The sequence below is a fragment of the Telmatherina bonti genome (genome assembly GCF_933228915.1).
Source record: "Telmatherina bonti genome assembly, chromosome: 24".
Classification (NCBI taxonomy): domain Eukaryota; kingdom Metazoa; phylum Chordata; class Actinopteri; order Atheriniformes; family Telmatherinidae; genus Telmatherina; species Telmatherina bonti.
The window spans coordinates 15,744,245-15,758,862 of NC_136633.1; the positions used below are offsets into that span (position 1 = coordinate 15,744,245).

General features: G+C 39.8%; 1 protein-coding gene across 3 annotated transcripts in view; it reads left to right on the forward strand.

Annotated features, from left to right (window-relative positions):
* tns1a (tensin 1a) overlaps positions 1–8,683 on the forward strand; it is a 68,036-nt gene extending 59,353 nt beyond the window's left edge. For all 3 annotated transcript variants that reach the window (XM_079263794.1, XM_079263795.1, XM_079263796.1), the window contains exons 22-32: positions 1,250–1,803; positions 1,894–1,980; positions 2,154–2,282; positions 2,409–2,504; positions 2,590–2,667; positions 3,009–3,080; positions 3,545–3,571; positions 3,911–4,079; positions 4,903–4,971; positions 5,058–5,087; positions 5,248–8,683. In XM_079263794.1, the coding sequence (XP_079119920.1) occupies positions 1,250–1,803; positions 1,894–1,980; positions 2,154–2,282; positions 2,409–2,504; positions 2,590–2,667; positions 3,009–3,080; positions 3,545–3,571; positions 3,911–4,079; positions 4,903–4,971; positions 5,058–5,087; positions 5,248–5,377 (1,441 nt within the window). In that variant the 3' untranslated portion in view covers positions 5,378–8,683. The remainder of the gene's footprint in view (positions 1–1,249; positions 1,804–1,893; positions 1,981–2,153; positions 2,283–2,408; positions 2,505–2,589; positions 2,668–3,008; positions 3,081–3,544; positions 3,572–3,910; positions 4,080–4,902; positions 4,972–5,057; positions 5,088–5,247) is intronic.
* Positions 8,684–14,618: the final 5,935 nt, after the last annotated feature.

The following is a 14,618-nucleotide window of genomic DNA, read 5'->3' on the forward strand; positions in this document are numbered from 1 at the left end:
TTTACAATATTTACATTTCCTTCTCAAATGTCTGAAAAGGAGCAGGAAGTCATATAAACCTGTCAATTAGATGTGATTTAAGCTAGAACAAAAACATGTCATGTGACATTTAGCTATATGTTGGAAGTTAAGTAACCATCTTGAGTTTGATCTGACCGAGATAACAGAGTGAAAGGCAAAGTTCTGTGCAATTTCTAGTATTTATTATAGAAGAAGATTGTAATAAAGGAATAGTGAATAAAAAATGATCTACAAATGGTTCAAAAATATAGATTCAGATAAGCAATGACATGCTAAATCACTTTAAACATCTAGTATTATGGTGACCTCAGTTTCTCTCAGTGTGCCAGTTGTCAATTGACAAAATCTTACTTGTTTTTTAAGGTTATTATGAGTTAACAAAGCTTTTCAAACTGTATGGCTTTTCCCAAAATACTGAAAAAGTCAGTGTTAATCATCAAACTGATGTTAAACTGTAAGAAAAACAGTTTAGTGGTACCAACAGGCAAATATTCTGCATACTTAGTCATGCAGCGACGACAGAGTTGCAACGAAGGTGGAAGTCTGGTGAAATCAACTATATAACCGACAACAGCCACAATGGGAGCTAACACCTGAGGATTGAGTCTAAAATAAAAAAAGAGGTAGAATTGCCAGCAGACATGATCTTGTTGAACTAAAAATCAGCATCTAGTAAGCTTTTTAAAGACACGTTCCACCAGTGAAAGATGCTTCACGTTACCACCACAACATGGGACTAAATCACTTGGCAGACTCTTTTCCTCTGTTGTGCCACGATGGTGGAATGATCTCCAAAACTCTGTCCGCTCTGCAGAGTCTTCAAGGAGCACTTTCGCACTTGGTTTAGCTATATTTGTCGGAAAGTTGGAGAACTTAGCCCAGTTCTTTGCAACAAACATTACGGTATTAATTCCTTGTATCTTAACATAGCTTATATTATGGGGTGGAATGGAAGAAAACAAACAAACAACAAAAAAAAGAAGCTTGTAGCACTTCATGTAAGGACCTGCGTCCAACTGGACAGTCCACTAGCAACTTCCTACGATGTTCTCTACTGTTTGATTTTGTGCTTTTGTTGTTCTCACTCATATGTAAGTCGCTTTGGATAAAAGCGTCTGCTAAATGACTGTAGAGTACAATAGAATAGAATAGAATAGAAATGTTTGGTGTGTAGAACAGGGATGCAGAGACAGTAATGTGTGTTTCTTGTTCCTGGCTTTATTTTTAGAAGGAGTATTGGTTCTTTGGATGGTGCCCCGCACAGCCCTGCTTCCATGCATGCCCACAGACCCGCCTCTCCAGAGGGCTCCCAGGTCAACATCATGGGTGTTCACACCGTTCCCGGCAGCCCCAACACACTCCACCGCACAGTGGCCACCAACACCCCACCCAGCCCCGCACTCCAAAGACGTTTAGGTCAAGCCAGTCCCTCGCTGGCCAGACACCCCCCTCCAGGTGGCATCCCCTCCAGTCCTCTCATTGGCCGAAACCCTAAAACAGCAGCTGCTGTTCCCCCGAGTCCATTAATGGGACGTCGCACAACAGCAAGCGGCCACAGCACACCCGATGAGCTGGGCGCTGCATCCCGTCAGGGGAGCGCCCAACCGCCTCCTACACCCACCTTCCCAGTCTCCCCACAGCTGCCTGAGAAAAGACACATGTCCAGCGGAGATGCAGAGAGGACAGACAACAAGAACCTGACACCGACACCAGCCAGCGGTGGCAGCACGCCAAACCTGTCCGGCACACACACCATCTCAGACGTCTCAAAGTCCATATATGGTGAGATGCGGGCGATGTTTTCTTATTGAGTCGCAGATGGTTTATGTCCTGAACGGTGATCATTTCTCTTGTTTATGTTCATCCAAACAGATGGCTATCCGGACATTAAGATGAATGTTAAGTTTGTCCAGGACACTTCCAAGTTCTGGTACAAGCCAGACATCTCCAGAGAGCAAGGTGAGAGTTCAGTAATCCCGTGTTTTACACTCGCCGAAGTGATTTAAACAACAGCCAGCGTTTTTGATTCCGTATTTCGTATTCTTTGTGCCTCTTCTTGCTTGTTTGGTTGTGTTTTTTTTTATTTTATTTATCATTCCATCTGCTCTTTTTTTGCCATCTCCTTCCCTCAGCCATCAATCTGTTAAAGGACAGGGAACCGGGGGCATTCATCATAAGGGACAGTCATTCTTTCCGTGGGGCCTATGGGCTGGCAATGAAGGTGGCCTGCCCCCCTCCGACCGTCCAACAGAACAAAAAAGGTGAATTTTGTTGCACAGCATTCTCTCTTCTACTATATTACACTTAATGGCCTTAGCATGAGATTTTTTTTCACCTTTTCTGGATGAAGACATTATTTCATTCTTCATTTATGCCCTTTTTGCCAGTGGGTGACATGACAAACGAGCTGGTGAGGCACTTCCTGATTGAGACAAGCCCCAAAGGTGTCCGCCTGAAGGGCTGCCCGAACGAGCCCTATTTCGGTGAGTTTCTGCTTATGACATCAAAATTGTCTGCCATGGTTGCAGAAGTGGTCCAGTGCAACAGGAGTGTGCTTCACATTTGCAGGATGTCTCTCTGCTCTGGTGTACCAGCACTCGATGACCCCACTTGCCCTGCCCTGCAAGCTGATGATCCCCACCAAAGGTCTGTACCAGCCTCTTCATGTCTCTATTCTGATGGCATTGTTATCTCAACATTGCATTATTTTCAATGGAATACCAGTTTATGAAGACATTTACCATAAAAACCAAACAAGATTCCAAAAAAATGTATTTATTTGCATGATTAAAACCCTTAAAATATAAATATTGTGGTTTATTGTGGTGGATTGTTGATAAAACTGTCCAATCAAAGGTCCAATTGTAGTTTATTCTTTCTATTTTTTACTAAATTTGTGAGTAATAAGTGTACCAAATATAAACAAACTTGTCGTCCTAATGTTGTAAAATTTCTGATATAAATGTCTGACATTATGTCACTTAAAGACCCAAATGAAGAAGCGTTGGAGCTTGCCACACCAACTGATCCAGTTGTGGAACTTCTCAAACAAGGAGCAGGTATGAATTATTGGAATTTAACTGCTGAAAGCTTATTTAATGATTTTGTCATGGTATATATTATACTTTTTTAAGTTACATGTATTTCCTTTAGTGTGTTATTGCCTTTTCTGTGCATGTGAAACGTCTGCAGAGTTAAAACCCAAATTGTCTCCCAGTGAAGGCACTGCTTTTTGCATAATGCCTGCCTGGAGGCTTGTTTGGCACACGCCATAAAAGAATGAGCAGCTGCCTAACAATCCAACAATTTTGACCAATCAAAGCAGACTGCAGCATTCAGAAGGCCTTAAAGAGACGGGAAGTAAAACTGAACATTTCATACAGATATGATACAGGATGCTGCAGAGGTCTATTCTAAAAAAAAACTTAAAAACAAAAAAAAAAACATTTAATTTTAACATTTTCTATAAGTTGTCCTATTAAATCAGCTCATTTGCTTAAACAATATCATCCTTCCTCTACAGTTCAGAAAGTTCCTGAGGAAGCACATGGTAAATACTGCTTTGTAACTTCGTGCACTGGGGTTGAATTTTGAGTTGATTTGCAAAAATTGCTTGTAAATTCTAAGTTAAAGAAAAGAAAGAACAAAAACAAACATGCATGCCCATAATGTTGGAAACTAGCATCTCTGCACCAGAGAAGTACTTCAATGTGTAAAACGCATGTTCCCTGCTGTGCAGTGCATGACAGGCACAAACAGCACAGCATTCCTCATTGTGTGCTTTTTAAACAATTCCAAGTGTAAATTCCACACACTTACCCTGACCTGCATGCAACGCTCCTTTTCCTGTAGCTACTGTCGTTTAACAGTTTGCCTGTGTTATTTCCAGCCTGCAACGTTCTTTACATCAACTCTGTGGACATGGAATCTCTCACGGGGCCTCAGGCGATTGCCAAGGCAATTAGTCAGACGCTGGCAACCAACCCTCTCCCTGCTGCCACCACTGTCCACTTTAAAGCATCCGCACAGGGCATCACACTCACAGACAGCCAGAGGAAGTGAGTCAACACGTGAAGGGTGGACTGTAACAACACTGGTGTTGGCTGCTGGTTTTCAGTCTGAATCTTAACAACTATATTTAGTCACTTTTTAAATGATTAAAAAAAGGCTAAATATTAATGAATAATTTGATGCATAAGTTTAATGCATAGATAGAAATAATTGACAATAGAGTATTGCATATACAGTTGTGCTCATATGTATTCATCCCCTTTCATGAAAGAAAAGGTTAAATTTACAACAGTCACTCAAATAACTGGAGACTTCAAAAAGGAATAATAATGAAAAATTTGCAAAAATATAATCTAGGAATATAAGACACTGTTTTTTCATTTAATTGAGTTAAAGAAAGAAAAATAAAAAACAAATGAATAAATTGGTCCTGGACAAATTAGAGCACTTTTCTATTGAACAGTGGGACAAAATACCTGTCAACAGGTGCAGAAGTCAGACTGAGAGGAACATATAACACCTGACTGGACTTTGCTTTTTTTAAAAAAATATTTCTATTGAACCAGAATCAGAAAATAATGTAATGATTTTCATAAAATTTATATTATTACTTTATTCAGTTTCAGATTATTTTACACACAACTGTTTTTACCTTCTTTAATTAAAGGGTATGAATAAATATGAGCACAACTGTAATAGTCTATAGTTAGCTAACCTGTATGTTTTGCATCAAACTGCCACTGGTGGTAAAGGAAAAGTTATCTGATTCGGCACATTTTGCCTCGGTTATAAAGCTTTTAAAAAAGAGGAATACCATTTACTCTCTACAAAACACCTTTGATAACATAAATATGTGTTGATTTGCTGCAGGATTTTCTTTAGGCGACATTATCCCATCAATACGGTAACTTACTGTGACACAGACCCACAGGACAGAAAGTAAGGACCCTTTTTCTTGCTTAACATCTCAGCTTTTTGTGCTCAAGTGTTTCCTTAAAACCAATTCCTTTTGCTTCTGTCCATAGATGGAGCAAAGAAGGAGGTGGTTTAGTGAAGTAAGTTTATATCTTTTATACATAACTGGGTTTTGCCTCTTTCAAGGTTAGAAGATTCCTGCTTTAAGCGTTTTAAAGAAATTTGAACATCGTATGTTGACAGATATTGTCAGTCTTGAGCGTCAGCAAGATATTAAACGCATGTGTTTCTGACTTCCAGGGTTTTCGGATTTGTTGCAAGGAAACAAGGAAGCACAACTGACAATGTCAGCCACTTATTTGCTGAGCTGGACCCTGACCAGCCTGCCACCGCCATCGTCAGCTTTGTCTCCAAAATGATGAAGCGGTGAAGCCCCAAAGCTCCGAAAGGCAGCGGCAGTTTTGCAATCTTTCATCGACGTTGGTGTCCTTTTTAGCCAGGACTCGATGATGCCCTTTTTGTTTTTTTGTTTTTTTTTGCTGTTTCTTCTTGATTTGTTTCAGTTTCCTTTCTATCTTGTTTCCTCTCTGCCTTGCTGGTTTGTCATATTTGAAGTTGTCTCTCCTTGAAGGCTTCGGTATGGATCCAGAGTGGAGCTAGAGGATGTGCAATGTGGAGTTGTGCACGTGACAAACACAGAGGCCACTAGATGGAGATTTATTCACAGGGCAACATGTGCTGCGGTAGCTAGCTAGCAACAGACAAAAGGAACAATGCTATGTTCAGTCGGGGAACATGTCAGGACTTGTATGTTTCAGGGTTTTTACGTTGATTTTGTTGATTGATTTACCAAAGGTAGTTGCAATACAAGTACAAGAATGATGTAGCTATTAAGCCATTATTATTTCCTCTTTTAAAAGATGAGGTGTCGGAGAAAACACACACACAAAAAAAGAAAAGAATTTAGGTTTCTTCTAAAAACTGTTCTTCAGGAAAAAAATTTGGCCTTGATGGCTTTTAGCAAAACAGCGACTGAAGACATTCTGCATGTTAGCTTGATCTTTAAGCTTGGTTCTTCTACTTTCCACAAAAAGTCATTGTGAAATCCTAAGAGGTCATTTACGGGTCTGCTGTGTGTTGGAAAGGGCTCTGCAGTGAAACCACAACTGATCTTAAACTGTGCATAGCAGACCTGATTCGAAAACAACAACAACAAAAAAAAAAAGGGGAGGGAAAAGAAAAGAAAAACAATCATCAAAAGAAAAAGACCACATTTGGTGGTAGTGCAGCCACATCTTTCATCATCTCGGCCACCAGTCCAAACCCGATCGCCCCAACACAACTCGCTTCCTGAACGAACTCTCGCTTGAAATCAGCAAGCTCCTAGCATGGCAAAAAGAAGAAGACTGTTTGTCCACGAGATGGCGCCATGCATTCAGGCTTGCACTTTGCCCTCAGACTTTCCCATCAGCACCTGCTTGCAGTAGTGGATCTGTTGATAGACGCTGCCACTGAAACACACTGGAAACCACCAGGGACTGGCCCACTGACCTGGACCTATGCACTGTTCTTTATGCATGTTGTTGTCCTAAAAAAGAAAAGAAAAGAAAATGCACCCTCCCTCATAGCTACCACTCAACATCACTGAAAACATTCTATGCTGTGTGCTTTAAAAGAAAAAAAAAAATTAGACAAGTACACTGAGGTTGTTTGACTTGTCAGAGACTGCATGAAATAGACATTTTTCTACTCTTCTCGGAGTACTAAAAAAAAAAAAAAAAAAAGAAGTTTTCCAGTTTTGGTCCATTTGAGCCAGGGTTACCTTTCACACTTTGGTTTTTAGTTATCCTTCCACAGTCTTGTCAAAAATTTACATTTAGATTTAGATTAGGGCAATGAAAAAAAAAAAACAAACAAACACACACACACACTGTGCACAATGCCTGCTTGTTGAACACACGCTCAACTATTCACAATAAGCTAAGGAAAATTGATATTGATATAAATGTACATAGATATACGACTTTGAAAGGTGACATAGCGAAAAAGTATTTATTTTTGTTGCTTTGGTCCCTCATGATTACTCATATATACATATATTGTACAGTCTAGATAAAGAATTATGGGTTGAGAAAAAAAATATATACTTATTTTGGCTAATGATTTCAAAGTCTGAGGATTTTGAAATGTGTTTGAATATATGGTGTACATTACTTTGTACATGTGTATGTTTGCTTTTGGCTCGTCGCGTTTTTCATTTTTTTTGCGTTCTTTCAGAAAGAGGCACGGCAGGAACGAGACCGAAGCCAAGAGTCTGAGTTGCATGGGTAGAAGCATCCGAGTGTGTTTTGCACACACCGAAGCAAATGCATTGTAGCTGGTAGGACTTAGAATAAAGGGAACCTCAGACGCCAAACTCAAATGCAATATAAAAGCAGCTGTCTGCACCCATGATATTTTACAGTTATGATTTTGCCAAAGACTCCCGCTTGTTCCATCGATGTTGACTGCAGGCTGCATGTTGCTTTTTTTTTTTTTTTTTTGTATTCGACAGCTTCTCAGCTGCCATTTTTAATTTAATTTAAACACTTTGCTCAGCTCAAGCAGAAATTTTACAAACCAGCCTGATCTCACAGATGTGAGTGTTATGGGATGTACAGTTTACCAAGGGCCCCTGGCACTCATACAGCAAGACTTTCAGCTGCATATGGCAAGCTTTTTTTTTTTTTTTTCTAGTTTTGTTTTTACTGGCATCTCATTGCTCCAAAAATGTGTCCACCTCCATCGCCTGTTCTAGAAAGAACAAGCCGGCAGTGTCCTGTCGGAAGGGCATAAACAAAGCACTTATATTCACAATACCAAAAGAGGAGTGACATAAATTTCATGTGGGTGTCAGCACTGAAGGTAAATAAAGTCAGACGAGTCTCACCATGATGCTAAAGCTCCACAGCTGCAGCTTTGTCAGACTGCCTGCCAAAGGTGTCTTCTCCAGCTTAAGAGTTAGCAACTTATTTATTCTTATTTATTCTTTTTTTTTCCTTTCTTTTTTTTTTTTTTTATTCTTGTTTCACATCTTTGCAGTTTTATGTTGGTGTTAAAAGATTTTCGAATGTATGGTGGCGCTTTATTGAAAGCAAAGAGGTACAGAGCACTTAATTTGACTACTAACTAGTTCCATGCTTTCTGAAGTCTGAAGAGGAAAATATACCATGGTTGAATGTTGCCTATCAAAAAAAAAAAAAAAAAAAAAATTAAAGTAAATAATAAAATTTTTAAAAAAAAAGAAAAATCTGGAATTACATTGTACCTGTTGGCTTTGAGTCAAGAGTTACCTTGTGTGACTGAAAAATAGAAGAATCTGCGACCCCTTGTGCAGTTTGGATTTGTATGTTGAATGAATGTGCTACCAAGGATGTACAAAAGGGTCTCAGATTTTGTTTGCGTTTATCATTTACATTATGTTGTCATGGCTTACCTGTTCCTGGGGAAAGAAAAAAAAAAAAAAAACATTAAAGCAATACAGATCAGTTACATCAACACGATGTGGGTGTTTATTTAGTTTTTGTGATCAGGAAACTACCTCTGACTGATTCATTCCACTCTGTCAGCTGTGCAGCTGAAATGACCTTGTTAGGTTTCATCTGCAGCACCTTGCGGAGTTGATTTTAAGGCTGCCGGTGTGCTCCGATTTCACAGGCAGCGGTTCACATAGAAGCAAAGTTTTCTTCACAGTTCAGCATGAACAATGCGTCTGAACGCTTGCATGAACTCATATGAGAAGTCTTTGTATGAAAGAATGAGAGTCACATGTGACTGCTCGCTGACCTCTTCACCTTTACTTCCCACTGTTATTTTACCGTCAACCACCTGTTTTAATAAGTCCAACAAGGCAAAATCCCCCACCGCTTTGTGATGGGAAAGCTAATGTAGCTTCCCTTATTCCAGTTATTGCTTATAGGTTTGGTTTCAAGACCTTAAGAAGACTTCTTGGGGTTTTTTTTGTCCACAATTATCTGATGTGAATGGATCGTTGGTGATAGTACGATCTGCCAACATAAAGTTTTCTGTGAAAACTAATTAAAATACTTTTGATATCGCGGTTTGCTTGGATACCTAAATGGAAAAGTTTCAAAGCATTCCCATCAAACGGCCTGTAATAGCCAAATTTTGTTTTTGTTAGTAAAGAAGATTCATTATAATGTGACAGAGTTGTGTAAGCTAAATTTCATGTGGATATTTTTTCCTTTTAGCACCTTGTTTCTGATTCAAAGTGTCTTCTGCAAGTAATTCCCAATCCAAGCAACCTTGGATATTTTGAATAAATGAAAGAGTTCCCTCAATCATCAGGCGAGGTCAAACAAATTGATTACAGGTGTGTGTTTCTAAGCTGCTGAGCCAGACGGGGAATTCAGCGCAACAGTCATCAAAGAAGTGGCCCAAGTTAAAAGTAGGAATCTCTTCTTACCAAACCAGCGCCATGAGAAATGGAGAAAGGCAGTAAAGAAACAAGATCAAAACTCGAGAGTTTCTCACGACTGCAGACAGTGTTCAAACTCACAAATATGCATGACACATATCCCCTTTGACAGATTACGTTGGTGTTGCCGTGTGACATTATGAGCTTGGAGAGAAGCGCTTTCTCCCACCAAGTGCATTGTGGGTCTGTTTGCTGACTCTCTACGTTCAGTCATAGCTGAGAAGGTAACAGGCTTGCCTGGGAGTCGTGTTTTTTAGGGCTGTTCGCAGCACGTGTGAACTGATTTGATTTGACACCTTTATTTGAACACTGACATCACACTGACAGCAATGTTTCCCTTTTTTTTTTTTTTCTTGTTCAAGAAATCTCCTGTGCTAAGACAAAAAAAAAGCTGAGCAATTCAATAACATGAAACAGACAGAAAGCAAAACAAACTCAAAACACTGACTCTGTCAAGGCAATAAAAAGCCCAAGTTGAGTTTAAAAAGAACATCAGCAGCGCAGCGGTTGGCGTCCTCCCCAATCAACGCATAAGTCGTTGAAATGAAAATCAGGACCATATGCACGTCTGCTTTGACTGTGAGAGGAGAGTGCTGGGAGGTAAACCACTGTCAAGGAAAGGCCTTCATTTAAAAAGGTGGTGCAAAAACTATCTGGAAACCTACAACCGTCTGTTTGAATTGTCCAAGCCAGTGTGATTTTCTATCATTTGTACTCTAAATGGACCATTTCTCTATTTACAGCCAAACTTAAGCATGACTCTTCAATAAAGTTATGCTCAAACTGTCTTAGTCAAAGTGGACATACTTTACAAAACACTTCCAAAGCGAACATTCCCACCCAACGTGTCACATTTAAAAAAAAAAAAAATCTTTAAAGACAACTAAATGAGACAGATTTCTTAGATTTTTTTTTAATTGCTTGAATGTTAGAATATGATAGACAAAGAAAACAAGCAGCAAAAATGACTGGAAGTGCTCCAACAGAGATGCGACACCAAAATAGCACGTTAATAGACGTTTGGACCCATTGGCGACTACAGAACAAAGCAGGAGATCTCGCTATATAAGGAAACAAATATAGGTCCATTTTTGGAGGAATGATGGTGGACAAGCCCATCTTCATATATTGTTTAGATGTCAGATGTCAAACATCCGCGAGTGCTGGTTTCTTGCAGGTTTTTATTGTCTCCCTGCTCAATTACACCTGGCCGGATTAAAAGTGCATAGGGCCCTGGGCCCAGAGTGATCCAGGGGCCCCCTTCCCCACCACAACATTGTGAAAATTGTGAATGATACACTGTGAAACGACATTTCTAACATTTCTCAGCCAATGGTACCAATAGCAATAGACTAGACACTGTGGTGTAACTATCTGGCTTTTATGTACATTTTGTTTCATGTCCAAACTGCTGGTGTTTGCCCTATGTGGGCCCCACATGGCCATCACATGGGCCCCAAGTGGGCGTAGGCCTCTGGGCCTGTGCCCATAATGCCCATTTGATAATCTGGCCTTGGCTCAAATGATTATATAGCTTGACAAGAAGCTGCTGGATCCATTTGATTTGAATCAGGTGTGTTGGTAGAGAGAAACAACAAAAACTAGCAGAGGACTGGAGTCTGACACCCCTGACCAACCCCTGACCAAAGTTTCTGTCCTAAGATTTCACAAGCTGCTAACTTTTGCTTGTACCTCCCTTTTGGCGATGTTTCACCATGTTACAGCATTTAAATTGAATTTTTCAAAATCTTTGTGTGATTAATATTAATTACTAAGTTCTTAGAAGTCAGGCTCTCTGACTTTTCTGCAACAGTGCAAGTGATAAAAAGAAAGCGCTCTTTGGACACGTCACTCCAGATTTCACTTCCCTTCACATGTGTTGAAACTTGACCCTTTTTCTGTTTTTGTTACTCTCATGAAACACCTGGTCAAAACGTGAACAAGAACATCTCACGGTTAATCTGAGCCAAACTGTGCAGTGGAAATGTGTACAGTCTGTGAGAGGCATCTCACCCAGGTATGACCTTCCCACACAGACTCAGTCGTTTTGGAAAAACCTAACCCTTGAACATGCAGATGCCACTGGACTGTAAATATTCAAACAAGGGAAAATTCCCACTGCAGTCTTATCAAATGGAAAAATCAACCTGGTTTGTTTTGGTTTGCACTCCGTCTTCTTTCTTTTCTACTTCCCAAAGAGAATTGAGTCTTATTGTTGAATACAAAACAGATTTCACAGACAGTGAAGGGTTTAATCTGCTGGAGTAGCTCATAAAGTTTAGCAGCAGATGCTAATTAAAAGTGATCCTAAGAGCTTTTTTGCCACCTCAAAACATTCCTGGCATGCTGACATTGTCAGTGCACTTGCTGATAATGAACAGAAGTCTTGTAGGAAATTATTAAAACCTCATCAGTGATGTAAGTGAGCTGTTTCTGCCAGTGATAATCTTCTCGGGAGAAGCCTTGATTTAGCCCATTTGCTAAGAAAAACACTCCTGATTCCTGTCATATCCGCAATTTGAACGATTCACAGCTCCTGAGGGTTTCCTTAAGATAACAGCCCTGAGTTCAAGCTTATTGTGGGTGGAAACTGGGCTTCTCCTACACTGGGTTTCTCCTCACTTCCACATTGGTCAGGAAGAGGCCGTCAAGCACTCGTCTCTGAAACGGGCCAGCTGTTCTCCTGCCAAAACAGCAGAGTACGCTCTGCACAGCTCACCATGTTCGCAACAGCTCACTTACTTCCTTTTCAGCTTCATGCTCGTGTGAAATCTCTCCAGAACAGTGATCATGCATGGAAGGCCTCATCAGTGTTCGTATCTGCCACATCCACCTACAGTGCATTTTTAGTTGAACATGCAATGATTTGAATCTGATTCAGTGTTTTTTTTTTTGTTTTTTTTTAGGGTGAGGTTTTATGAGACTGAATGGAGACTGTGAGGCATCTCAGTCAAATACAAGCTTATATTTGGAGGGAAACGTGCAGGTTTCACCCTGTCAGTATGAAGAAAAATGGTTGCCTCTGCTCTGTACGCAGTAGCTGTTCTTAATTTGTGATTTTAAAGGTTAGTGTTGGTTTTGTTTAAGTTGGTGCATTGTGAGCAAATGTGTCTGCTTTAGTTTTGTCTGTTCAAAGGACATTGTGCTAGAAAACTTGTGGTTTGTTTAGATGCGGCTTTGAAGACCAAAGCCATGCCGCCATGTATCAAGTGATGACCCTTTCTCCTGGTAACCGCTACAAACAAGCCACACCTGTTCTGTCTTTTTCTGCTTGTACTGTCGTGAAGTTGCAGTGTGTTACAAATTCAGACATCCATGACAGAAAACCTTTAGATATCAAAACTGTTTCTATTGGCATTTAATCCCTTTCCTAAACTTTCATGTTTTCATTCTTGTGGAATCGGCCATTTATATCTACTTGCGGTGGGTCCAAGTATATGCTAGCGGACACATTTGTGCCACCATTTTTAATATGTTGTTTCTGAAAGGACACCATAGTGTGTGTGAGCTTTATAACTACAGTACTGTACTATTGGCACATTATCAGAATAACTTACCTGAAGTCGATATCTATAGCTTTGTCTGTCGGTTTAGGGTGCTTTATGCCATTTTGATAGCTGGATTTCACTGCTAGCATACATTTCATGAAGAGGAATGCTTCTTTTTGATAGGTAAGTTACAATGATAATTATCTTTAACTATTGTAATTTCAATTAAACATTCTCAGTTTGGGAGAAGAATGCCAACAACTCAATGCTACTTTACATGTTTAAATGACCCTGCAACCTCACTTGCACATAAATTTACAGAAAACTGCTGTATGTCAACACGCTTTTAAGTGAAATACCATCAAGCATCATTCGCATTAGAGATGTACTTTGGCAATATGCAATTAATTTGCAATATAAGACACAAGAACTACTAGGGGCTTTACACTTGGTAGTATTCTGATGAGGTTTCTGAGTAGCAGGAGGTATGCTGAAATTTAAGGGTTATTTGTAGTTTTCTGTATTAGGCATGACTATTTACCAAAAGAATGCTAATTCTAATAATTCATTTTCTATACTGCTTAGTCCAGTTCAGGGCTGCAATCCCAGCAATTATCAGGCGAGATGCAAGATGCACCCAAGACAGGTCGCCAGTCCATGACAAGACCAACACTGAGGAACAGACATTCATTTTTGGAGAAAATTTAGAGTGATCACGTAACCTAGCATGCATGTCTTTGAGGAGAACATGCCAACTCTGCATAAAAAGGCCATTTTTCACATAAACAGCATCCATTCACAGCTGTGCTTAGTGGCTGAAATTATTGCTATGCCGATCTTAACCACTGGGTGTCAGTGATTTTTACACACTGCACCTTTAATCTTTAACATGCTAACGAAAACCTGTAACGCAGCTTGTTTTGTTGGGGGAGGTTTGGAGTATTGCACAGTCTGACTTTGGACTGAACTTTGGACAGTGAAGACTGGCCGCTGTCTTGAATGTTTTCACCAGTAAAAAATCATTCTCGCTGCAGAATGATGGACTCCAAACAGTTGGAAATTAGCATTAGAAGACTATTCAGACTGATGGGAAGTAAATATTATATCTGAGATCATTGCTGATGTCTTTCCTCCTTCACTTTGAGATGACACACATCATGAGGCTGCTAAAGTTCAGCGGCACTTGCTTCTTCTTTTCTACTTTCTATTTTGTGAAGGCAATTATAGCAGATTTTTTTCATAGGTGTGGAGTTTTCATTAAATAATTATGGACACTTTCATTTCAGCCAATACATACATAACTTTAACACTGGCATAAAAACAGAATAATGTACTGAAAGAACAAACTGCTACAGGAAAAAAGTTATCAAAAAGCACAATACTGTTTATTTACCAACGGATTAATGAAAAGCAGTGAATGTGGGGGAAAGGGCACTGTTTAGATGTAAGTCACAGAACAGCACTACATTGGGGGGAATAAAATCAAATGTTTCTCAGTTGTTACCTTCTAAAGCACATATAAGCACAACCACACCTTCACACAACCCTGCGGGAAGATGCTGAATAGTCAGGTTATATGTGAAAGTGCACATTTTGCTGACGAAGCTTCTATGTATGTGATAGTAATTTGAGCAGAAGGGTTTATAGTCCTTACACCCACAAGCTGTCATTGGCTGGTCCTCTACCCAAACACAGCAGAAACAAGG